Below are 26,139 nucleotides of genomic sequence, written 5' to 3'. Positions count from 1 at the left end.
TCAGCAGCTCATTTGCATGATCTTAACTTTTTATTATTTGAAACATTTTGTGACCTGTCCTCAACACTAGTGAACTGGAGCAGGGAAAGCAATAACTTTATGTGGAGATGAAATGGGTGTAAATTAACTTCTGCCAATCATCTCCTGTAAAAAAAAATTAAGAAAAATCTTATTTTTTAATGGATCTCCTTGAAAACCAAAAAAGAAGTGTTAATTAAAGACCAGCCAATAGCAAATAACCAGTTCAGTTTCAGCTTTTCATCATGTGATTACTCTTAATGTCAATTTGTAACCACCGTTCCTTTTTGTCAGTGCCGTTTTTCTTTGTTTGATGTGTGCTGTCAGATTGCTCCCCTTGACATTTGAAACCATTTTTCATTTTTTTCATTTTTTTCAGCAATGCACCTGCACTTTGGGCACAGATGATTTTGTATCTTTCGAGCTCTGTTTGCCTCAAATATCGTAAGTGCTGATTACCACTGACATTAAATCTAATATGACTCACCTTTTTGGAAGTATGAGTAGTAATCCTTAATTGAATATGCCCTGTTTGTTATGGTTATTCTATGTAAATTTTTGGGAAATTAAAAAAAATGCCCATTTATTCCTTGGCTTCCCAGGCCCTCAACCTCCTCTCCAAAAGCGTCCTCTACTGTAAGTGGGAGAAGCCAACCGCGGGAGGCCCCTGGTAACCACATGCTATCACAGCTCGGCCTTCCAGCCTCCAACCGTGACACGCTTACACTCATCCACTCCACAGGGGAAGTGTTGAGCCTCGCTCGCCGACGTGAGAGCACAAACACAGAAACATTTACCCTCCACCAGATAGGCAGTGCTGCTTGTACCTCCCCTCCCTCCCTCTTTCTCTCAGTTTCACATTCCTCTCTCTCTCTCTGCTCCTCCCACTGCTGTTTTCTACTCAGTTAGTTAGTCTCTCTCCTCCTCTCAAAGTGCGCTTTTCCCTCAAGCTTCGTCCTCGGCTCTGTCATTTTTGTTGCTGTTTATTTGTTTGTCTGTGTATCTTTCCCTTCCTCCCGCTTCTCTTTCCCATCCTCCTGTCAATATTAGTCTTTGTTCATCTGCATCTCTAATTCTCTCACTCCTCTTCATTCTGATATGGTGTCAGCTCGCTCTCTTACTGAGTAAAGCAATGTGCGATGCTGATGCTATTCAACAGTATATATTTACCAGTGTTTTTGACTTATTGTAGATTTTGATTTAATACCGCTGACTGTTTTCAGATTTAGTTTTCCATTATGAAGACAGTAATATTCACATTTTTTTTGCTGATGTTTCTGAAATATTGTACAGTAATAGAATCAGCCTGTGCAGAAGAAGTTGCCCATAGCTTCTCAAAACCTTAATTAAGGCACAATGGAGCAAAATGAAAGCTAGACTATATAACGTTTGAGAGAATAAACAAAACATTCTGCCTCTAACAAATGAAAACTAGAATTCATAAAGAACCTTGCTTAATTTAGTACAAGTGACAAATGATGTAAAAATCTCAAGATGGCAGCTCACGTAACTGGGATAGTTTGGCTTCAGTGTTGTAAGTACGTCATAAAAGAAGTAATAGTATAGTAAAGGTCATAAACGGTCAGCAAAATGTCATAAAAACTCATTAGAAGAATCGTAGTGACATCGTAATGTCAAAAAAGTCATAAAAATTCACAAAAAAGTCCCAAGTATAGTATGTCAAAAAAGTCATAAAATATGATTTTCGAAGAAATATCTTAAAAGGTCAAAGTAAAGTAAGGTCATTACAGAGTCATAGTATAGTATGTTTAAAAGTCACAGTAAAGTATGTCAAGAAAAAATAACAGTATAGTATATAGAACAATGTCATAAAGTCATAGTATAGTACATAGAAAAAATAGTCCTAGTAAAGTATGTCAAAGAAAAAAAATTATAAGATTAGATTGTTAGATTTAACTTTATTGTCATTACACAAAGTACTGGGACAACAAAATAAAGTATGTACAGCGTGTATACAAAATGAAACACTGTGGAATTAACAGTAAGGGGTATGAAAACATTAATAATATACAATATGAGCACTATTAACAGTGTGTATGTTTGCTGTTACAGAGGTGCAGACTTCAGCAAGGTGTCAGCTGAGGAGAGAAAGCTGTTCTTGAGCCTGCTGGTCCTGGATTGGAGCGTCCTTTAGCGCCTTGCAGAGTAGAGGAGGGCAAACAGTCTGTGGCCGAGGTGAGAGTTGTGCTATTACTATCATAAAGTCAGTCAGTGCTGACTACTATGACTTTTTTTTTTTTTACATACAATTAGATGACTTTACTTGTGACTTTCTTTGGACATACTATAATCTGACTTTTTCTTTCGACATACTATACTCTGACTTTTTTTGACATACTATACTATGTTTTTTTCGACAAACTTTACTGACTTTTTTTCATCATACTATACAACTTTTTTATAATTATTTTTTTGACACACTATACTATGTTTTTTTTTTTTATCAACATACTGTATACTATGACTTTTTTACAATTAAATACAATATGTAAAGTATACAACAGAAAACAATTTTGCATTTGGAATAAGTAGTAATAGTTATGAATACACTAGATATATACAGCATTAGCAGTATAAACAGTATTAACAGTGTGTATGATTTCTGTCACAGAGGTGCAGTCTTCAGCAGGTGTCAGCTGAGGAGAGAAAGCTTTTCCTGAGCCTGATGGTCCTTGATTAGAGCGTCCTGTAGCGCCTTGCAGAGGGCAGGAGGGCGAACAGTCTGTGGACGAGGTGAGAGTTGTTATATTACTATCATAAAGTCAATCAGTACTGTGTAACGAAAGATATATTACACAATACTATGACGTTTTTCTCAACATGCTATACTTTGCCTTTTTTTTCGACATAATATACTGTGCCCTTTTTTTATTTTTTCGACACACTATACTATGACTGTTTTTTTCGACACACTATACTATGCCGTTTTTTTCGACACACTATACTATGACTGTTTTTTTCGACATGCTATACTATGACTGTTTTTTTCGACATACTATACTATGACTGTTTTTTTCAACATACTATGACTGTTTTTCAACATACTATACTATGCCGTTTTTTTATTTTTTCGGTATGCTATACTATGCCGTTTTTTTATTTTTTCGACATAATATACTGTGCCCTTTTTTTATTTTTTCGACACACTATACTATGACTGTTTTTTTCGACACACTATACTATGACTGTTTTTTTCGACATGCTATACTATGACTGTTTTTTTCGACATACTATACTAGGACTGTTTTTTTCGACATACTATACTATGCCGTTTTTTTATTTTTTCGACATGCTATACTATGACTGTTTTTTTCAACATACTATACTAGGACTGTTTTTTTCGACATACTATACTATGCCGTTTTTTTTCGACACACTATACTATGACTGTTTTATTCGACACACTATACCATGCCTTTTTTTCAACATACTATGCCGTTTTTTTCGACACACTATACTATGCCTTTTTTTTATTTTTTCGACATGCTATACTATGCCGTTTTTTTTCGACACACTATACTATGACTGTTTTATTCGACACACTATACCATGCCTTTTTTTCAACATACTATGCCGTTTTTTTCGACACACTATACTATGCCTTTTTTTTATTTTTTCGACATGCTATACTATGCCGTTTTTTTCGACACAGTATACCATGCCTTTTTTTCAACATACTATACTATGACTGTTTTTTTCGACACACTATACTATGACTGTTTTTTTCGACATACTATACTATGCCGTTTTTTTATTTTTTCGACACACTATTCTATGACTGTTTTTTTCGACATACTATACTATGACTGTTTTTTTCGACATGCTATACTATGACTGTTTTTTTTCGACATACTATACTATGCCGTTTTTTTATTTTTTCGACATGCTATACTATGCCGTTTTTTTCGACACAGTATACCATGCCTTTTTTCCAACATACTATACTATGCCGTTTTTTTCGACACACTATACTATGCCGTTTTTTTCAACATACTATGACTGTTTTTTTCGACATACTATACTATGCCGTTTTTTCGACACACTATACTATGACTGTTTTTCAACATACTATACTATGACTGTTTTTTTCGACATGCTATACTATGACTGTTTTTTTCGACACACTATACCATGCCTTTTTTTCAACATACTATACTATGCCGTTTTTTTCGACATACTATGCCGTTTTTTTCGACATACTATGACTGTTTTTTTCGACATACTATACTATGACTGTTTTTTTCAACATGCTATACTATGACTGTTTTTTTCGACACACTATACTATGACTGTTTTTTTCGACATACTATACTATGACTGTTTTTTTCGACATGCTATGCTATGACTGTTTTTTTCGACACAGTATACCATGCCTTTTTTTCAACATACTATACTATGCCGTTTTTTTCGACACACTATACTATGCCGTTTTTTTCAACATACTATGACTGTTTTTTTCGACACACTATACTATGACTGTTTTTTTCGACATACTATGCCGTTTTTTTCGACATGCTATACTATGACTGTTTTTTTCGACACACTATACTATGACTGTTTTTTTCGACAAACTATACTATGACTGTTTTTTTCAACATGCTATACTATGACTGTTTTTTTCGACACACTATACTATGACTGTTTTTTTCAACATACTATACTATGCCGTTTTTTTCAACATACTATGACTGTTTTTTTCGACATACTTTGCCGTTTTTTTCGACATGCTATACTATTACTGTTTTTTTCGACAGACTATACTATGACTGTTTTTTTCGACACACTATACTATGACTGTTTTTTTCGACACGCTATACTATGCCGTTTTTTTATTTTTTCGACATGCTATACTATGACTGTTTTTTTCGACACACTATACTATGACTGTTTTTTTCAACATACTATGACTGTTTTTCAACATACTATACTATGCCGTTTTTTTATTTTTTCGGTATGCTATACTATGACTGTTTTTTTCAACACACTATACTATGACTGTTTTTTTCGACACACTATACTATGACTGTTTTTTTCGACATACTATGCCGTTTTTTTCGACATGCTACTATGCCTTTATTTCAACACACTATACTATGACTGTTTTTTTTGACACACTATACGATGACTGTTTTTTTCGACATACTATACTATGCCGTTTTTTTCAACATACTATGACTGTTTTTTTCGACACACTATACCATGCCTTTTTTTCAACATACTATACTATGCCGTTTTTTTATTTTTTCGACATGCTATACTATGCCGTTTTTTTCGACACACTATACTATGACTGTTTTTTTCGACACGCTATATTATGCCTTTATTTCAACACACTATACTATGACTGTTTTTTTCGACATACTATACTATGCCGTTTTTTTCAACATACTATGACTGTTTTTTTCAACACACTATACCATGCCTTTTTTTCAACATACTATACTATGCCGTTTTTTTATTTTTTCGACATGCTATACTATGCCGTTTTTTTCGACATGCTATACTATGACTGTTTTTTTCAACACACTATACTATGACTGTTTTTATTCAACATACTATACTATGACTGTTTTTTTCGACACACTATACTATGACTGTTTTTATTCAACATACTATACTATGCCGTTTTTTTATTTTTTCGACACACTATACTATGACTGTTTTTTTCGACATACTATACTATGCCGTTTTTTCATTTTTTCGACATGCTATACTATGACTGTTTTTATTCAACATACTATGACTGTTTTTTTCGACACACTATACTATGACTGTTTTTTTCAACATACTATGACTGTTTTTTTCAACATACTGTGACTGTTTTTTTCGACACGCTATACTATGACTGTTTTTTTCGACAAACTATACCATGCCTTTTTTTCAACATACTATGACTGTTTTTTTCGACATACTATACTATGCCGTTTTTTTATTTTTTCGACATGCTATACTATGACTGTTTTTTTCGACATACTATGCCGTTTTTTTCGACATACTATGACTGTTTTTTTCGACATACTATACTATGACTGTTTTTTTCAACACACTATACTATGACTGTTTTTATTCAACATACTATACTATGCCGTTTTTTTATTTTTTCGACACACTATACTATGACGTTTTTTTTCGACAAACTATACTATGACTGTTTTTTTCGACACGCTATACTATGCCGTTTTTTTCGACACACTATACTATGCCTTTATTTCAACACACTATACTATGACTGTTTTTTTCGACACACTATACTATGCCTTTATTTCAACACACTATACTATGCCGTTTTTTTATTTTTTCGACATGCTATACTATGACTGTTTTTTTTCGACACACTATGACTGTTTTTTTCGACATACTATACTATGCCGTTTTTTTCGACACACTATACTATGACTGTTTTTCAACATACTATACTATGACTGTTTTTTTCGACACACTATACCATGCCTTTTTTTCAACATACTATGACTGTTTTTTTCGACATACTATACTATGCCGTTTTTTTTATTTTTTCGACATGCTATACTATGCCGTTTTTTTCGACACACTATACTATGACTGTTTTTTTCGACATGCTATACTATGCCGTTTTTTTCAACATACTATGACTGTTTTTTTCGACATACTATGACTGTTTTTTTTCGACATACTATACTATGCCGTTTTTTTATTTTTTCGACATGCTATACTATGACTGTTTTTTTTCGACACACTATACTATGCCGTTTTTTTCGACACACTATACTATGACTGTTTTTTTCAACACACTATACTATGCCTTTATTTCAACACACTATACTATGACTGTTTTTTTCGACATACTATACTATGCCGTTTTTTTATTTTTTCGACATGCTATACTATGACTGTTTTTTTCGACATACTATACTATGCCGTTTTTTTCGACATGCTATACTATGCCGTTTTTTTATTTTTTCGACATGCTATACTATGACTGTTTTTTTCGACACACTATGACTGTTTTTTTCGACATACTATACTATGCCGTTTTTTTCGACACACTATGGCTGTTTTTTTCGACACACTATACTATGCCGTTTTTTTCAACACACTATACTATGACTGTTTTTTTCGACACACTATACTATGCCGTTTTTTTCGACACACTATACTATGCCGTTTTTTTATTTTTTCGACATGCTATACTATGACTGTCTTTTTCGACACACTATACTATGACTGTTTTTTTCGACACACTATACTATGACTGTCTTTTTCGACATACTATACTATGCCGTTTTTTTCAACACACTATACTCTGACTGTTTTTTTTCGACACACTATACTATGACTGTTTTTTTCGACATACTTTGCCGTTTTTTTCGACACGCTATACTATTACTGTTTTTTTCGACACACTATACTATGACTGTTTTTTTCGACATACTATGCCGTTTTTTTCGACATACTATGACTGTTTTTTTCGACATACTATGACTGTTTTTTTCGACATACTATACTATGCCTTTATTTCAACACACTATACTATGACTGTTTTTTTCGACACACTATACCATGCCTTTTTTTCAACATACTATGACTGTTTTTTTCGACATACTATACTATGCCGTTTTTTTATTTTTTCGACACACTATACTATGACTGTTTTTTTCGACACACTATACTATGACTGTTTTTTTTCGACATACTATACTATGCCGTTTTTTTATTTTTTCGACACACTATACTATGACTGTTTTTTTCGACACACTATACTATGACTGTTTTTTTTCGACATGCTATACTATGACTGTTTTTTTCGACATACTATACTATGACTGTTTTTCAACATACTATACTATGACTTTTTTTCGACAAACTATACTATGACTGTTTTTTTCGACACGCTATACTGTGCCTTTATTTCAACACACTATACTATGACTGTTTTTTTCGACACACTATACTATGCCTTTATTTCAACACACTATACTCTGACTGTTTTTATTCAACATACTATGACTGTTTTTTTCGACACACTATACTATGCCGTTTTTTTCAACACACTATACTATGACTGTTTTTTTCGACATACTATACTATGCCGTTTTTTTATTTTTTCGACATGCTATACTATGACTGTTTTTTTCGACACACTATACTATGCCGTTTTTTTCGACACACTATACTATGCCGTTTTTTTATTTTTTCGACATGCTATACTATGACTGTTTTTTTCGACACACTATACTATGACTGTTTTTTTCGACATACTATGCCGTTTTTTTCGACATACTATGACTGTTTTTTTCAACATACTATACTATGCCGTTTTTTTATTTTTTCGACATACTATACTATGACTGTTTTTTTCGACATACTATGCCGTTTTTTTTCGACATACTATGACTGTTTTTTTCAACATACTATACTATGACTGTTTTTTTCGACATACTATGCCGTTTTTTTTCGACATGCTATACTATGACTGTTTTTTTCGACATACTATGCCGTTTTTTTCGACATGCTACTATGCCTTTATTTCAACACACTATACTATGACTGTTTTTTTCGACATACTATACTATGCCGTTTTTTTTATTTTTTCGACATGCTATACTATGCCGTTTTTTTCGACATGCTATACTATGCCGTTTTTTTCAACATACTATGACTGTTTTTTTCGACATGCTATACTATGCCGTTTTTTTCAACATACTATGACTGTTTTTTTCGACATACTATGACTGTTTTTTTCGACATACTATACTATGCCATTTTTTTCGACACACTATACTATGTCTTTTTTTCAACATACTATACTATGACTGTTTTTTTCAACACACTATACTATGACTGTTTTTATTCAACATACTATACTATGCCGTTTTTTTATTTTTTCGACACACTATACTATGACTGTTTTTTTCGACATACTATGACTGTTTTTTTCAACATACTATGCCGTTTTTTTTCGACATACTATGCCGTTTTTTTCAACACACTATACTATGACTGTTTTTTTCGACATACTATGCCGTTTTTTTCAACATACTATGACTGTTTTTTTCAACATACTATGACTGTTTTTTTCAACATACTATACTATGCCGTTTTTTTATTTTTTCGACACACTACTATGACTGTTTTTTTCGACATACTATGACTGTTTTTTTCGACATACTATACTATGCCGTTTTTTTATTTTTTCGACACACTACTATGACTGTTTTTTTCGACATACTATGCCGTTTTTTTCGACATACTATGACTGTTTTTTTCGACACACTATACTATGACTGTTTTTTTCGACACACTATACTATGACTGTTTTTTTCGACATGCTATGCTATGACTGTTTTTTTCGACACAGTATACCATGCCTTTTTTTCAACATACTATACTATGCCGTTTTTTTCGACACACTATACTATGCCGTTTTTTTCAACATACTATGACTGTTTTTTTCGACATACTATACTATGCCGTTTTTTTATTTTTTCGACACACTATACTATGACTGTTTTTTCGACACACTATACTATGACTGTTTTTTTCGACACGCTATACTATGACTGTTTTTTTCGACACACTATACTATGCCGTTTTTTTCAACACTATACTATGACTGTTTTTTTCAACATACTATGACTGTTTTTTTCGACATACTATACTATGCCCTTTTTTAATTTTTTCGACACACTATACTATGACTGTTTTTTTCGACATACTATACTATGCCGTTTTTTTATTTTTTCGACACACTATACTATGACTGTTTTTTTCGACATACTATGACTGTTTTTTTTCGACATACTATGACTGTTTTTTTCGACATGCTATACTATCCCGTTTTTTTCGACACACTATACTATGACTGTTTTTTTCGACACTATACTATGACTGTTTTTCAACATACTATACTATGCCGTTTTTTTCAACATACTATGACTGTTTTTTTCGACATACTATGCCGTTTTTTTCGACATGCTATACTATGACTGTTTTTTTCGACATGCTATACTATCCCGTTTTTTTCGACACACTATACTATGACTGTTTTTTTCGACACTATACTATGACTGTTTTTCAACATACTATACTATGACTGTTTTTTTCAACATGCTATACTATGACTGTTTTTTTCGACACACTATACTATGACTGTTTTTTTCAACACACTATACTATGACTGTTTTTTTCGACATACTATGCCGTTTTTTTCGACATGCTATACTATGACTGTTTTTTTCGACACACTATACTATGACTGTTTTTTTCGACATACTATGCCGTTTTTTTCGACATACTATGACTGTTTTTTTTCGACACACTATACTATGACTGTTTTTTTCGACACACTATATTATGCCTTTATTTCAACACACTATACTATGACTGTTTTTTTCGACACACTATACTATGACTGTTTTTTTTCGACATACTATGCCGTTTTTTTCAACACTATACTATGACTGTTTTTTTCAACATACTATGACTGTTTTTTTCAACATACTATACTATGCCGTTTTTTTATTTTTTCGACACACTATACTATGACTGTTTTTTTCGACACACTATACTATGACTGTTTTTTTCGACATACTATGACTGTTTTTTTCAACATACTATGACTGTTTTTTTCGACACGCTATACTATGACTGTTTTTTTCGACATACTATACTATGCCGTTTTTTTCAACATACTATGACTGTTTTTTTCAACATACTATATACTATGCCGTTTTTTTATTTTTTCGACACACTATACTATGACTGTTTTTATTCAACATACTATACTATGACTGTTTTTTTCGACATACTATACTATGCCGTTTTTTTTATTTTTTCGACACACTATACTATGACTGTTTTTTTCAACATACTATACTATGCCGTTTTTTTATTTTTTCGACACACTATACTATGACTGTTTTTTTCGACACGCTATACTATGACTGTTTTTATTCAACATACTATACTATGACTGTTTTTTTCGACATACTATGCCGTTTTTTTATTTTTTCGACACACTATACTATGACTGTTTTTTTCGACATACTATGCCGTTTTTTTCAACACACTGTGACTGTTTTTTTCGACATACTATACTATGCCGTTTTTTTCGACACACTATACTATGACTGTTTTTTTCGACATACTATGACTGTTTTTTTCGACACACTATACCATGCCGTTTTTTTCAACATACTATGACTGTTTTTTTCGACATACTATACTATGCCGTTTTTTTATTTTTTCGACATGCTATACTATGCCTAAAATTAAAAAAAAGGCACAGTATAGCATGTCGAAAAAATAACAAAATTCATAATATAGTATGTTGAAAAAAAGGCATAGTATGTTGCCAAAAAGTCATAGTATAGTATGTTAAAAATAAGCATAGTAACGAAAAAATAAAAAACAGCATAGTGTAGTATTTCGAAAAAAAGGCATACTAGTATGTCGAAAAAATAAAAAAGTTATAGTATTGTATTTCGAAAACCGTCATAGTGTAGTATGTCGGAAAGATAAAAAAAGTCAAAGTACAGTATGTCGAAAAAATTAAAAACGGCATGGTATAGTATGTCGAAAAAAAGTATAGTATAGTATGTCGAAAAAATAACAAAAGTCATAGTATAGTATCTAGAAAAAAGTCATGGTATAGTATTTCGATAAAAAGTCATAGTATAGCATGTCGAAAATAATTTTTAAACATACTATACTATCGCTTTTTACTGACTCTTTTTTCAGCACACAATACTGACTGACTTGATAGTAATAACAACTCTCACCTACGCCACAGACTGTTTGCCCTCCTGCCCTCTGCAAGGCGCTACAGGACGCTCCAATCCAGGACCAGCAGGCTCAGGAAAAGCTTTCTCTCCTCAGCTGACACCTTGCTGAAGTCTGCACCTCTGTAACAGCAATCATACACACTGTTAATACCGTTCATACTGTATATATCTAGTGTATTCATACCCCTTAGTGCTTATTCCACATGCAAAATTGTATTCTGTTGTATACTGCATTTCATTGTCTCAGTCCCTGTACTTTGTACAATGTCAATAAAGTTTAATCTGACAGTTTAATTGAACCACATTTTTTATGACACTTTCTTATTGTACACTATGACTTTTTTTTTACAAACAATACTATGACTTTTTTGACATACTAAACTATCACTCTTTTTGACATAATATACTATGACTTTTTCATGACTCTTTTTTTTGACATATTATACTATGACATATTTTCATGGTCATGGTATATTTTGTCAAAAAAGTAATTGTATAGTATTTCATAAAAATTCATAGTGCCTTAAAATACCATGCCATTACAATATCTTATTTGAGACCCTGCTTTTGTGAGTCGGAACGTTAATGACATCTCAGAGTTTTCATGTGGGTGTCATGCTTCCTCAGCGTTTCATTGAAGAGCCCATTACACCTCCAGAGGGTTTGGCGATGAGCCCTGGCATCAGGCTTGGCTCTTGCTCTTCAAGGCCGAGTCCTCCACTCCCTTGTTGCACGTGGCCAGCGATGTCTGACTGACTTTGATTCCTCTGTAGCTGCTGACAGGGTCCACTTCCTCCCAGTTGCCTGGGTGGGAGCAGTTTTGGCTACACATGGGTCACGGGATTCTGTCAGTGTCATCTCCAGCCTTTGTTGTACTTGTACTCCTCAGAAAGACTGGAGACGGGAAGTTTCAGGATGCCTTTTCCATAGAGACATAAGGATGTTGCTAAGCCATCTGGGGAGAACCAGCCACTTTCTGGCGAATTAACTGATAATCCCCTCCAGCTTGTCAGCCTTTGAGACTGGGGCCTTGTAGATGGTCAATGGCTATATCAGCCAGAGAAGGAGACCAAATTGAAGGCACCAGAGCTTCAACCTGCCAGGAAGCAATGACTTTTCGGTACTCTTGTACACTTGTGGTGTCCTGCCAAAGCTGGTCTACTTGGTCTGTGTCTTTGAGGGTTGCATCATACCAGCGTCCCGGGCTTTTGACTGGCTTCTCTATCACAGTTGGTATGGGCTCATCACTAATGTGGAAGCATTGATCTGACGGCTTCCCCTGGACAATTGATATGCTCCTGGACTTGCTGGGCTTTATCTTCATCCGGGCCCACTCAATGTTCTCCTGCAGCTTTCTCAGTATTCACATGGTGGATGCCTTGGTTGTGTGAGTGTGGTCATGACATCCATTTATTCCTTAATGAGAGGGAGCCGTAGGCCAGGTTTTAGCTGCTCTCCTCCCACCACCCACCATGATGCTTGGAAGATGACCTCCATGAAAGCTAGCGAGGAGATGGTGCATCATGCCGAGATGCCTACTTCCAGATGTTGCCATGCCGTGGTGTACTAGGCTGTCTTCAAGCACAGCTGCACGTCCTAGAAGTAGGTTTTGACAAGGGAAGTGATAGCCTCTGGGATCCTGAAGTAGTTGAGTGCAGTCCAAAGGATGTTATAAGGAACCCAGGAAGTCCAGGAACACGATGTGGAGATCTCTACCATCCTTTTTAGCGGCTTGGAAAGTCACCCAGGAAAGCCTTGAATTCCTTCTTTCTGCAGCGATTTATTGATAAATTGGTTGCTTTCTAAGTAGACAGACAGCCTGTGGGGCACTGCACTGAAAAAGATTTTGCCTTCAACGTTCAAAAGGCTAATTTGGCAAATGTCCTTCACCTTAGCAATTAGGGTACCTCCTGCCGTGCCAGGCTGTTGGTATTGATAGTTTCTGCCACACCACATTCATCAGTATCCGTAGAAAACGTAAGACGTCTGGTGCATTTTCTCAAAGACTTTATCACTCCACTCCACTTAAGGGGGCTCTGCGATGTTACGTGTTTGCCACTTCCTTCTTGAACAGACTCTTCACCAGCTTGAAGGGGTCTTTGAAGAAGCTTGTCCTGGTCTGTTCCTTCTTCTCTGTCTCTTTCTCATGTTCTCCGCTCTCCAGTGCTCTTAGCCAGTTTTTCATTTCTGCCTGCAGCAGGTCTATTCCTTCCTTCTCCTCCCCTGAGAAGCTTCTTCAGCTGCCTTCTCTCCTTGACCAGTCGCTCTATTTCCAGCTGCCTCCTGAACTTGGTCGGGATAGATGATGCATTCTTCTTCTTTAACGCAGCTCCAAAGCGTTCAGAACCGTGGCTGTAGATCAGTTCTCCCATTCTCTCCAGATTCTTCTCTGCTGTTCCTCCAGTTGTCCAAGATTTTGCTGAGGTCTGTGTTGACCATTTTCCACTTCTTTTTCTCACAGGATTTTGGCCACATGATAAGCAGCTTTCGCTCCTGGATCTTAGTCTTGGTTGCAGGTTGTGGTAGGATAGGAACTCCAGGTGACTGCCTCAACTTGCTTCTTAAAAAGTAGTGATCAATGCGAGGTTCCTGTTCCACAACTTTCAAGCACTTTTTCCTGCCATGATGTATTCCCAGGCCTGCAGTGGAGGTTACCTCCGCCCAGCCACAAATGCAACTCTGGAACTTGTTTCCTGGTGCAGGTGTTGTAGTCATGCTGATCATCTTATTCGCTGTTGGTTTCGTTCCTTGGTCGATTGCTGTGGTGTCTGCCGGTGAGTCATCTTCCACCCCTGCTCTCGCTGACTCTGGGGGTATTTCCTACGTTGAACTTTTCGTAGGACTTTAGTATGTCGCTAAAGTCATAGTATACGGTCATAAAAAGTCATAGTATAGTATGTCATAAAAAGTCATTGTATGTGAAAAAAGTCATAGTATACTATGCCATAAAAAGTCATAAAAAGGTCACAGTATAGTATATCAAAAAAGTCATACAAAGTATAGTACGTCAAAAAGGTCATATTAGTAATATTAATACAGTATGTCAAAATAGTCATAAAAAGTAATCGTATAAAATGTCAAAACAATCATAAAAGTACGTAGGGCTGGGTGTCGTTTAAACAATTACGATATCAATACCAATACCAGTACCCTTAAACGCATACCAATAAAGCCTAAGCCAACTATTTGGCTGAGAATGGTAGCTACTAAAGCCAAACAGTAACTATCACCAATCTCATTACTGGACAAAAAACTCCAAAGAAAAACAGGATCCCATATTTAATTTTAGAAGTAAAACTTTTTAAAAGGAGATAATGCCTTAAAATATCTTAAGAAATAGAAATTGTACTGAAAATTTGCGTTACTGTATTCGCAATACATATTGAATAACAAGTATAGGCCTGAAGCTGTATATACTTTATTCCCACGAACCTAACGCCTTTAAATGGTGTTGTTTGCAAAAAAATATGTAGGCTCGATGCTGACTGTGAAGCGTCAGTATCATGACTGAATAAATTGGAGTAAGCGTGGACGTGAGGGAGATGGATGTGACTGTCGCACGCCGACTCAACGCGAGCGCCCTTTTTTTTCCCTCTCAGCCCTAGAGGTATAACTGGCCTCCCTTCAAAAGAGGGAGCTTAAAAACAATCTCCAAAAGAGTGAAAGCCGTGCTGGGTTGTGGTGGGCGTCAGTCAACCAGTCAGTCACTCACTAGTCAGTCAGTCAGGCAAAGGCCCCGCTGTCTCCCACTCCAGAAAACAGGTACCCTGAACTAGTTTCTACAAAAGCTGAGTCGGAGATTTAATGCAATATAAAGCCTCTGGGCCCTTTTAGCAATTTGGAGTCAACACACAAATACGCCCACGCTCAACTGGAAAGACTTTCCATCCCTGCCCCTTCATGTGCAAATGTGCTGAATGGAGGTGTGTAAAGCATGCGCTAGTGTGTGCGTCTGTGTGTGCTCAGTTTCCCTACTGAATCCTTCCCACAACTCCCTCCTTCCCTTTCTGATCTGTAGCAACACATCAATGGCCAGTCAGTTCAAAAACCCAGTACAGAAAACTCACAGTACTAGCTTTGCTTTTTTTCCTTTCCAAATAACTGTCCATTTAAACCGCAATCTCCCAACGTGGTTCCCACCTACGCTGTGTGGGGTGAAGCATGCAAGTAATTTAACACATGATGATCATTCAGTAAAGTGAGGAGTTGTTGATACCCTGCAGATTGGCGAATCTGTTCCTTTGTGAGAGCAGGTTTTATCCAAGGAAAAGTTATTTACGAGACACTATCACATCCCCGCCATATGGCAATGATGCAATATAAAGTTTTCTCCAGATGCCAGTAATGCCTTCTGCAATATTAGACTGAGTGCCGCTCTTGACACTGTCTGTGTGATTGGCAGTATTTCCAGCTGTTGGTAGAGTTAGGAGCCTGTGAAGGCTCAGTGTTATTTATGCTGACATCAGCTTTGGCATCTGTTGCTTATCTGAAACACTGAATGAGGGAGATATTAAAATATACAGTGATATTATGTTGTTTCCTTGAGATGGTGGGGAATTATATCCTCAAAAAAACAGTTTTTTGTCTTGCCACTTTAGCTAATCAATTCAAGTGTTTGCCTTTACAGCTGCAAGATAAACATAATAATTGCAGTGCTAGTTGTCAGATTTTGCTGTATTAACACCACTCAAAGTCTGAAGTCAAATCACCTCAGCGGAAAGAGCTAAACCTAATGTAGATTTAGTGTTATATGCAAGTTTAGTTTTGGGAAGTTTTTGCAGGAATGTCTTTCGTCTGACTCGGTTGACACCTGAAACAAACCTGACCGTTGTTCTGAAAACCGAAGGTGAAAGCAAATAGTTAGTTTCGCCATCAAATAGAGAATGTGGATGGGAGCTGAAGCCAGATAAATAAAAAACAGCAGTCCCTGAGCTACAAAGCCTGAGGCTATTGCATTGCTAGCAGGCAAACAGCCACCCGGCTGCCCCAGCAGGGTAGGAATATATCAGACGGCCTATTGGATACCTGACAGCTGATTTAGCTCCCCCTTAATGAGCGGAGTGCCCTGCTGCAAAAACCCCACAATCTGTTACATAACATCATAAATAGCATGCACAGTAAGAAGCAGACTGCTAACACTGGCACAATCTTGTGAAATCAAGAGATGTTATATTTAGTACACAATGCATACTTGAAAGTGAGTCATTATTGTGAGACTATTAGTGTGTAGAAATATATTTCTTTAATATTCAAAACACTTTAAAATGTCTTACTGTGATTGTTCAGGAAATTATATAACACTGTTACATTAAAAGCAGAACTAAGACAAGAATTAAGTAAGGTTAAATAAAATAATAAAGTATTAAGTAGTTATTTGATACAGCTGTTACAGGTGTAGCAATGTCACTTTATTTATCCAGCTATCTACATAGTGATGATGTTGAGGCTTAAATGTAAATATACTGCAGTAAAAACAGTATTAAGAGGGTAAAGCTCACTTTCTTTTGTATTTTTCCTGTTGTCAACAAGACAAGAAAAGACCAAAGCCAACAATGTGTGACTTCGTCTCTCAATACTTTTTGACTTCCCTAACCCCTCGGCCCCAAGCCTATTTGTTCTTTCTGATGATGTGATAACGGATCACAAACAAACAGTATAGTTACATTTTTAAAAGAGGCAAAATGATTCCCTAAAACAGCTGGGCAATGAAGTTTTCAGCAAATGTAATTTAAACAGGAGTAAATAGTGCATTTGTTGGGGACAACTTTCAGGCTGCGGATTAATACACATTTGTCGCGAGAGTGAATATTTACAGCAGGAAGACTGTGTATGGCGGATCGACTCTAAAATAAACTACATTGCTCATGTTCATCATAATGAAGGAACATGTCACCCAGTGCTATGCTAAGCTATCGCGCTCTGGCTAAACAGGAAATACTATAAGGAGATCTAATCACTGTTGGTTTGATCTAGGGCCGGGTGATATGGCCAAAATCTTTTATCACGATAAAAGTCATTTAATTTCTCGACAACGATATATATCACGATTTAAGTGAAATTATAGAGAAAAAAAAAATATAGGCCTAGGCTATATTGTGATAAAAAGGATATAGAAAACTATATATGATAGACATTTTATATCATTTTGACAACATATATTGTCATATTGCCCAGCCCTAGTTTGATCTTTTCATGGGATTTAAGAAAAATATTGAATATCACCACACGTATCCTTTAAGAGTTTAAGTAAGGCTATAACAAGGTAGCCAATAGAATGAAGTAGAAGGACACCGTCCTTTTATTTGTTCTCATGAATGAGCAGTTATTTGATAAAGCAGTTACATTGGTGGCCATGTCATTAGTCCCTGCAGTTGATCTGGTTGCTTGCTGCTAAAGGTGCTAAGGCAACGGTGCTGACGGAGCTAATAGTGTTAACCTAGAGAGAAACCGCAATGGCGCCAACGGTTGGGACGGCGTTATCAGCGCTAACCGGCGTATGAGAGCTGTGCAGAGCAGCGGCCGTGAGCAAGCCAATGAGGCACGCTCACTTACACAAACATGCGCTAAAAGCCTGCACGGGCGGCCCGGCTATGTCAACAAAGCACGGAAGTGTAAAACCCTATAAGGAATATACTGCAGAGTAAAGAATACCTGTGTACACCAAGTCATTCAATAAATGCTCTATTCAAATATTAACATGTGATAATATTAAACAACACTGTAACAATTAATGAAAACTTAAGTCTAGCAGTAGTGTGACTGAAAATCATATTCTGACCTTAGCAAGACTTACTTGGAAGTATATATGTTCTGACAACACAGATGTCAGAGGAGACCCTCAGGACCCCAGCCTGTCACCGCGGGCTAGCCAAGAGGGGCTAAGTTAATCTAGGCTAGGCCAGAAAGGGAAGGGGTCACAGTTCACTGTGTATGCCCCGCTGCTTCAGCACCGGCTGACAGGCCACAGGAGTCTGAAAGTCCATGATGTACTGGCATTTGCTGGGCTCCTTCACCGATCGCAAGGCTGTCTCCGTTCCGCATGTCAGTGTGACCTAGAAAAGCACAAAGGAAGAAATGTTGAGGTGGTGCGGGGAGAGGAGCCGTTGTTAGCCTGAGTCAAGAGCCATGCCAGATTTATCTCCCAATGGAGACTGATTGAAGACGCTGTCCTACCTCTTGTTTTAGGGATTTTCTAAGCAATTTCAAACTTTTGTGAAGAAATGGGATTCACTACAAATTATACAGAATTATGCAACAAAAAACAAAAAACAATACAGTATTACAGGAGTTGGAGATTCAAAAACATCGGGTCTCTCGTCAAATAAAATAATCACACTGTACATGAAGAGTTTCATCGCTGCCTTGCTTTCAATCAGAGGGTATAAAAGTCTTAAAGTGTTGATAAGACTGTGGGACACTGTGGCGTTATAAGGACATAACATGGCCCCCACGTGTGAACAGTGATTATCACTGTCATGACTTTAATAGGTGACTTTGACACTCTCTGCAAGAGAGTGAAAGGGAAAAGCAACTTATATCACTTCTAGGGGGGTTTCCATAGCAACCCCTCACATCATACAGCACCCTGAGCAGACAATCCCTCTGGCGAACAAAAGCACCTGGAGAGAGAGAGAGAGAGAGAGATGGGAACTTGACAGGTATTATTGAGCTGAAGTTTCAGGCTGGTGCAACGGGTGATTTGGTTTTGTCCCATACTTGGATAAAAAATAGAGTCTTTTGTTATGTCACTTAGTATCTTGTTGCACTGAGATATTAAGTGGGTGTATGCCGCTCGGTGAGACAAAGTATTTTCTTTTTGTGAGTTTGCATGATTATTGGTGATTCAATTTTGACTTGCAGGTGCCAGAGCCATGGCTCAATGTTAGGGGCAGTACTTTAGACTTTTATTTTTGTGTGGTTACAAGTGAGTAACTTTTCCAGCTTGTGTTTTTACTTGTTATATATATATTAAAGAGGACCCATTAGGCTTTTCCCCTTTCCTTTAGTGTGTTATTTATATTTTTTATGCATGTAAAAAGGTCTGCAAAGTTACAAAGGCCAAAGGGAGTTACTCTTCCCCACAGAAACACTGCTCCTGAACTGACTGAAACACCTTACTTGAAGTCCTGCCTTTTCTTCCGTAACGTGGTGATGTCACCAAGTAATACATTTGCATAATACCTGCCTAGCGGCTAGTTTGGCACGCCCTCATACAAAGCTAGTTAGAGCAGAGCAGGAGCGGAGTTGGAAGAGTTTGGTTCAGTGGAGCTCAGACAGATGGTACCTTTATATGACCTACATAAATTAAAGGAACAGTGTGTAACATTTTGGGGAGGATCTATTAATAATAATAATAATAATAATAATAATAATAATAATAATAATAATAATCTACAATTGTATTGTGATTACAATAGGAGAGACCACGAACTGCATCCCGAGGATAAAGAAACCACATGATTAGCCCCTGTGCGACTTATTCAAGAAGGTTGGTTGGTCTGCCTTTCTGCTCTATATCTGCTACCATATCCAATGCGCAATAATCCCTAATTTGTATGTCCTATAGGTCATGAAACATTAAATTCAGTGCTTGCCTTTGTCTAAAATATGGATGATAATTAGGCTTTCTCTCTGACGTTAGCCTTTCCATCCTGCTCCTAAGGTTCACACGCAGTATCACCCCGCACACACACCGGAGATGTGAATAATAATGAATAAGAACCATAGGTCACAGATCACAGGTTGTGACCACGAGGATTCTTCCCAAAAGATGTGCTGTACACATGTATTTGCGAATACATATTAAGCAACATAATACATGAATAAATGACAACTGCCTCGTGCCAATTTACTTTCACACAACCGTTCGTATGAGTCAGCCGTCACTCTGTTTGTCACACTAGAGAATCCAGTGTACAGTGTAGTTCATACACTTTACTGATAAACCAGAGAATTGTAGAGTAACATTGATCATGATCAAAGAAAACAGTAGTTACCTTATGTACTCTATAGCTGAATGGATCGTAGGCCTACTCTCTCTAGGGGTCTGTCTGATAGTCCGTTACTTGGATTCAGTGGGACACTTAAAAAAGATAAAAACAAAGCAAATCCTCTTTCCCACCACATAGCCTGTATATCCCAGTAAGACAGGGGGAACCCTATAATTTTAACATTAAGTTTACATTTTTTTTATCAATCCATAGTCTTTATAACGCCTGGTTTTAGCACCCCCTTAGCACCATTATTTCCCTGCATCCATGCTATGTACATGAATAATAATAAATAAACACATAGGCCTATATTTAACTCATTGCTCACATGTAGTCACAGTCCAGCACTTTGAATTCAATTAATAACTGAAACAGTTGAGTTCACCCTTCCCCACAGACTCTTAAGATACACTGCATGCTGCTTGAATTTGGATTACCTCAATATCCACCGCTGAAACAATACATCACTGGTCCCTCTACTCAAGTATAACGAGAGAAGTGTGTTTCACCGCTGAAAGAGTGAGCGCTACCCAAAGACGAGGTTCAGCATTTCAAATATAATGAGCGTCGACTTCTGACGAGACTTCATTTATGCCGACTGCACTCGGTTAGGGGGTCGTATCAAAGGAATTCAATTTAGTCTTTTCAAAGGGGGCCCCTGGATGGCACGAGTACATACATTTGCAAACGACATTCATTGGACTCTGATTTGAAGAGGGGGCCAGGCAAAGAAAATAAGATGATTAAATGTGCTACGTTTTCAATTGAGCAAATTCGCACACAAAAAATGTAAATGGATCTCATAAACGTGGCTGAAAGAGGAGGCAATACTGGGAAAATAGAGAGAAGAGTGGAAGAAGAAAAAAGCTGCAGGAGAATGCAACCGGAGCAACATTAACCATTAAACCAATGTGGACTGACAGAGGGGGGGGGAAGCAAGTCAGCTTCCATCATCTGGCTTTGAACAAAACATCTTTTTTGCCAGGCTGCTGAGTGGGCCATGAGGACTGAACGTCTTTTACTGATTGACTGACTAACTCTCCATTGTTGAAATACACATGCGCAGAATGAGGCATGCAGAGAGCAGACTGGGCGAGGAGGCTTCAAATCGTCCCTGATGAATGTGGTGAGAGGAGCTTCGTTTTGGCTGTTTTCTTTAGCTTTCCCTCTGGAAATAATCAGTCCAGGCTTCTCTACAGTTAACTTAAGTTGTATTTATTTGGTAAGGTGGACTGTTAAAGTCATTATCTACAGCATCTTTTGGGTTTCTGTGGTGGGAGGAGTGTTTTTCCTAAAGTGTATAGCTCTTCTTGGACTAAAAAGAGGGTTTAGTATCATTTATAACCAAAGAGTCATGTCTCAAAAGTATGCGAGGATAGATTTATGTAGGCCCACCCAGTTTTTGCCACAGTTTCAAACGACCGTAAATTCTCAAATAGTGGCTGTGTCTTTTATTTACCCCAGTGGCAGAGAGAGAAGCAGGCCTTAGGTTTATATTAGATACAAGCCTCTATTGCAAATTTCCCCTGTTCCCCAGTTAATGAAATCTCTAAACTTCCTCCAAATTAACTGTTCTTGATAAATTCAGTATAATGTCCATTTCCACAACACTAATTCCATCAGCACAGCAAGAGTCATGTCAGGCGTTCCACTTTACATCTAATGGCATGGATGGTAACTGCGATTGAAAACATTGCAAAATGGAAGTAAATAATTTGGTTTTCTGTTAGAGAGAAAAGTAACTCAGAGAAGCGATTGGCGAATATGATGCGACTGTAGTCGTACTGATGGGAATTTTACTCAATTTATCAAGACAACCGGTACGGGAGCAGATCAGACAACAGGGAGACGTCTTTCTAAAATATGATATACTACTATGTGGCAATGGCCTGTTTTTTTTTGGAAAGGTCTAGTACTCTCTGCAGTTGAGGTAAATACAGGCCTCAACCACTATTACGTTGTCCTGTACTCTTTAAGTACTCTACAGCACTGGAGACATGTTTGTATGGTATGGCTTCATGGTGTCAGCATTTACCAGATTGTTCTATGAAGGTATCTGAACCAAAATGACTGGCTCACATTTGTGTTGTCTGACAATGTCGACCACTATGTAAATTACAAAGATAAAAATGCATAATTGGTGTCGTTTTTTTATTTACTTTTTAAGTCTAGAATGTCCACATTTAGCATAATGAATAAAAACCCAAATGAGGTCTGTATCACATCTTTAATTTAGGTTGGAATTCTAATGAGCTCTGCAAAACGACTTCTTTTTGTTCCCTCATCCTTTACTGTATCATCTATCCATCTGTCTACTTCACTGTGTTTTAGTGTGTATGTGCCATTTGTTCATCTATTTATTTGTTTATTCACGTCCGCCTCTATGTATATGCTCCCATTACTGTGAGTGTACGAGTGTGTGGCTTACTGTACACAGCACTTACTGTAGTACTGCGTGAACCTCCTTGCCAGCAGGGTTCTCCATTCTCATACACCATCTGACTGTACTGGTTCTTTGGTGTTCCTGCCCACATCCCCCACCTCCTGAAACAATAAAAAAGAAATAAGAAATGGTGAGTTTCTATATTTTCATAAAGTGCATGTGGAAACAAAGTTTCTGTCTATTCAAGTCAGTCAGGCAAAACAAAAATCAGTAACGTCCTACTCTTTTTATAAACATTTGGGACAACTCAAGCACAGAAACGTACAGTCAAATTTGTTTAAAACACAACTAGGTTGGCTTAGTGAAAATCACTTCCTCCCAGCGAACATAAAAAGCTGGCAAGATGGCCAGTCTGGCAGTGCCCTCCTTTGGATCCTGGCACCGGCGCTTTCGCGTCCCCTCTCCTCTTCAACAATGGAGGGGAAATATTAATTACCATTTTGTCAGAGTTAATTCTGTGTGCAATACCACACGAGGGAAAGGAGAAGAGAAAAACACGACGCCAGTGAAGCCCGTCGCAAATGAGGCTGTGCCTGCCCAGTGCTAGCTAATTACATTCTCACCAAACATTTCAAGGGGAGTTGAAACCAAAGCAAACCGGGGTGCCAGTGGACACTGTCCAACAAGGCTCGCAGTGCTGACAGATGCCATTTGATTATGCTTCCACCAGCTAACTTCCTCTGATCTTTTGTTGAACTCGAGCGGCTTCTTTTGAGGCGGCGTCGACCGCAGTCGTGCTGCTGGTGAGTATTGATTTTTGTAAAACATTGTAATCCTGTTAGGGAGGAAAATCATTTGTGCATTTGGTGCATGGTCGATTGAAGATTTTACTGACATGTGTGTTTCTCTGATCTCTCGCCCTACATCGGCTAGCAACTATTTTCTGTCTGCAATTGCGAAATACTCAGAACGAATAAAGAAATCAATCACTTCACTTTCAGGGAAAGCATACATCACTAAAATAAAACCTGCAAGCCTTTTTGCAAACGGCCTGTCAATGTTCTGTTAATCATTCTGGCTAAAGAGCTACAAGAGGCTAATAATTCAATGTATTGTTCTTTTAATCTGCCCTAAGTGCTTTTTCTCACCAGTGCCAACCCTGTCACAAGTGCACAACACTTGATCAATGGGCCTACATTGACCTTTCTGCAGGGGATTAAAGTAGCAAGATCTGATCCTTTCTTTGAAGACTGCTTTTAGTATTATGGAAGCTAATCTGCTATATTTCATTTCATTTTATTATGACATTTTTATTGGTTCTGTAATTGATCTCATTAGTATATTATACTTTTTATACCTGTATATTTTTCTAAAGTTTAACAACAAATGAATAGGTTAATACTACGCCTGTCAATCGATTAAAATGTTGAATCGCGATTAATTGCATGATTGTCCATAGTTAATCACGATTAATCAAATGAATCACACATTTTTTTATCTGTTCAAAATGTACCTCAAAGGGAGATTTGTCAAGTATTTAATATTCTTATCAACAAGGGAGTGGGCAAATATGCTTCCTTTATGCAAATGTATGCATATATTTATTATTGTAAATCAATTTACAACACAAAACAATGACAAATATTGTCCAGAAACCCTCAGAGGTACTGCATTTAGCATAAAACAATATGCTCAAATCATAACATGGCAAACTGCAGCCCAACAGTCAACAACAGCTGTCAGTGTGTCAGTATGCTGACTTGACTATGACTTGCCCCAAACTGCATGTGATTATCATAAAGTGGGCATGTCTGTAAAGGGGAGACTCGTGGGTACCCATAGAACCTATTTTCATTCACATATCTTGAGGTTAGAGGTCAAGGGACCCCTTTGAAAATGGCCATGCCAGTTTTTCCTCGTCAAAATTTAGTGCAAGTTTGGAGCGTTATTCAGCCTAACTTGCGAAAAAGCTTGTATGACATGATTGGTACCAATGAATTCTTTAGGTTTTCCAGTTTTATATGATGCCAGTATCTTCACTGTGGATTTAAAACAAAGCCCGCTACAACCTAAAAATCACAAGTTGCATTAAAGCGTTAAAGAAATTAGTGGCGTTAAAACAAATGTAACGCGCTATCACGTTAACTTTGACAGCCCTATTTAATACATAATTAATATTGCTGTTTTCCCCAACAACAACATTGTAACTATAAATCTTAGACGACAGGCACAAGACATAGAAGGACTGAAAAGAATATGGGAGGTAGTAGGAAAAACACAACTTACTCTAGTTGGTTATATTAAGTTGTGTCCAACAAACATATAATTTCTTTCCACATTCCTTAAAATACAGTTTCATTCTCATTTGACCTTGATGAGGGCAAACATGGAGTCCTCTTTGATTTCAAAAAGCACTCCAGCTTTTACGGACGCATGGCTGTCTCCGGGTCCCCGAGTGTGGCTTTCCCGCCGTCCATGATGTGCATGGCTTATTAAAGATGCCTGAACGGGTCAGTCAGAGGTGAATTGCTCGCACAAGTGGAAGCCGGCTGGGCCCGAGTGTCTCGCCTTTTTCCTTCCAGCCTGTTTGATTGGGTTTTAGCACTCTGTTAGTACCAGGAGGCCCTCAAATGGATTGCTGTCAGGGGCCGGCGGACATGGCAAGCGGAGAAAGCGACAGTGCTCCGGCTCTCGCTGCTAGTTGACCAGCGATCCCTTGCGCATCACCTTCATGCATCCCGGTCTGCCCCCCACCTCCCTAACACACCTCATTCCCTCACCTCACCTTTGTTCACTTCCTTCCTTAATCTCCATTCTTACTCTGTCAGCCCTGCTGTGCCCCAGGAGGCGACGCCGGCCCTGTCAATTAGGCTTAAGTTATCACTGAGATGTGGCCAACACACTCCAGTCATTTGAATTCACAGGTGTCACCAGATGAAATCATATTGACAGATCATTCCCTGTA

The 26,139-nt window shown here is 37.3% G+C and overlaps 1 protein-coding gene and 1 long non-coding RNA gene across 2 annotated transcripts in view; one reads left to right on the top strand and one right to left on the bottom strand.

Annotated features, from left to right (window-relative positions):
- Positions 1-26,139, top strand: part of LOC119481616 — a 319,631-nt gene that overhangs the window by 1,548 nt on the left and 291,944 nt on the right. Inside the window, exons 2-4 of the long non-coding RNA XR_005205235.1 lie at positions 398-462; positions 621-787; positions 2,092-2,214. This is a non-coding gene — a long non-coding RNA (uncharacterized LOC119481616). The remainder of the gene's footprint in view (positions 1-397; positions 463-620; positions 788-2,091; positions 2,215-26,139) is intronic.
- Positions 16,949-26,139, bottom strand: part of LOC119481609 (glucosidase 2 subunit beta-like) — a 144,600-nt gene continuing 135,409 nt past the window's right edge. The window contains exons 14-15 of the mRNA XM_037758712.1: positions 23,236-23,335; positions 16,949-18,853 (exon numbers count right to left, since the gene is read on the bottom strand). Of these exons, the coding sequence (XP_037614640.1) occupies positions 18,716-18,853; positions 23,236-23,335 (238 nt within the window). The 3' untranslated portion in view covers positions 16,949-18,715. The remainder of the gene's footprint in view (positions 18,854-23,235; positions 23,336-26,139) is intronic.

Source organism: Sebastes umbrosus, chromosome 22 (genome assembly GCF_015220745.1).
Source record: "Sebastes umbrosus isolate fSebUmb1 chromosome 22, fSebUmb1.pri, whole genome shotgun sequence".
NCBI lineage: Eukaryota > Metazoa > Chordata > Actinopteri > Perciformes > Sebastidae > Sebastes > Sebastes umbrosus.
The sequence above is the reverse complement of the archived record's forward strand: the minus strand, read 5'-3'. Positions and strand labels throughout refer to the sequence as shown.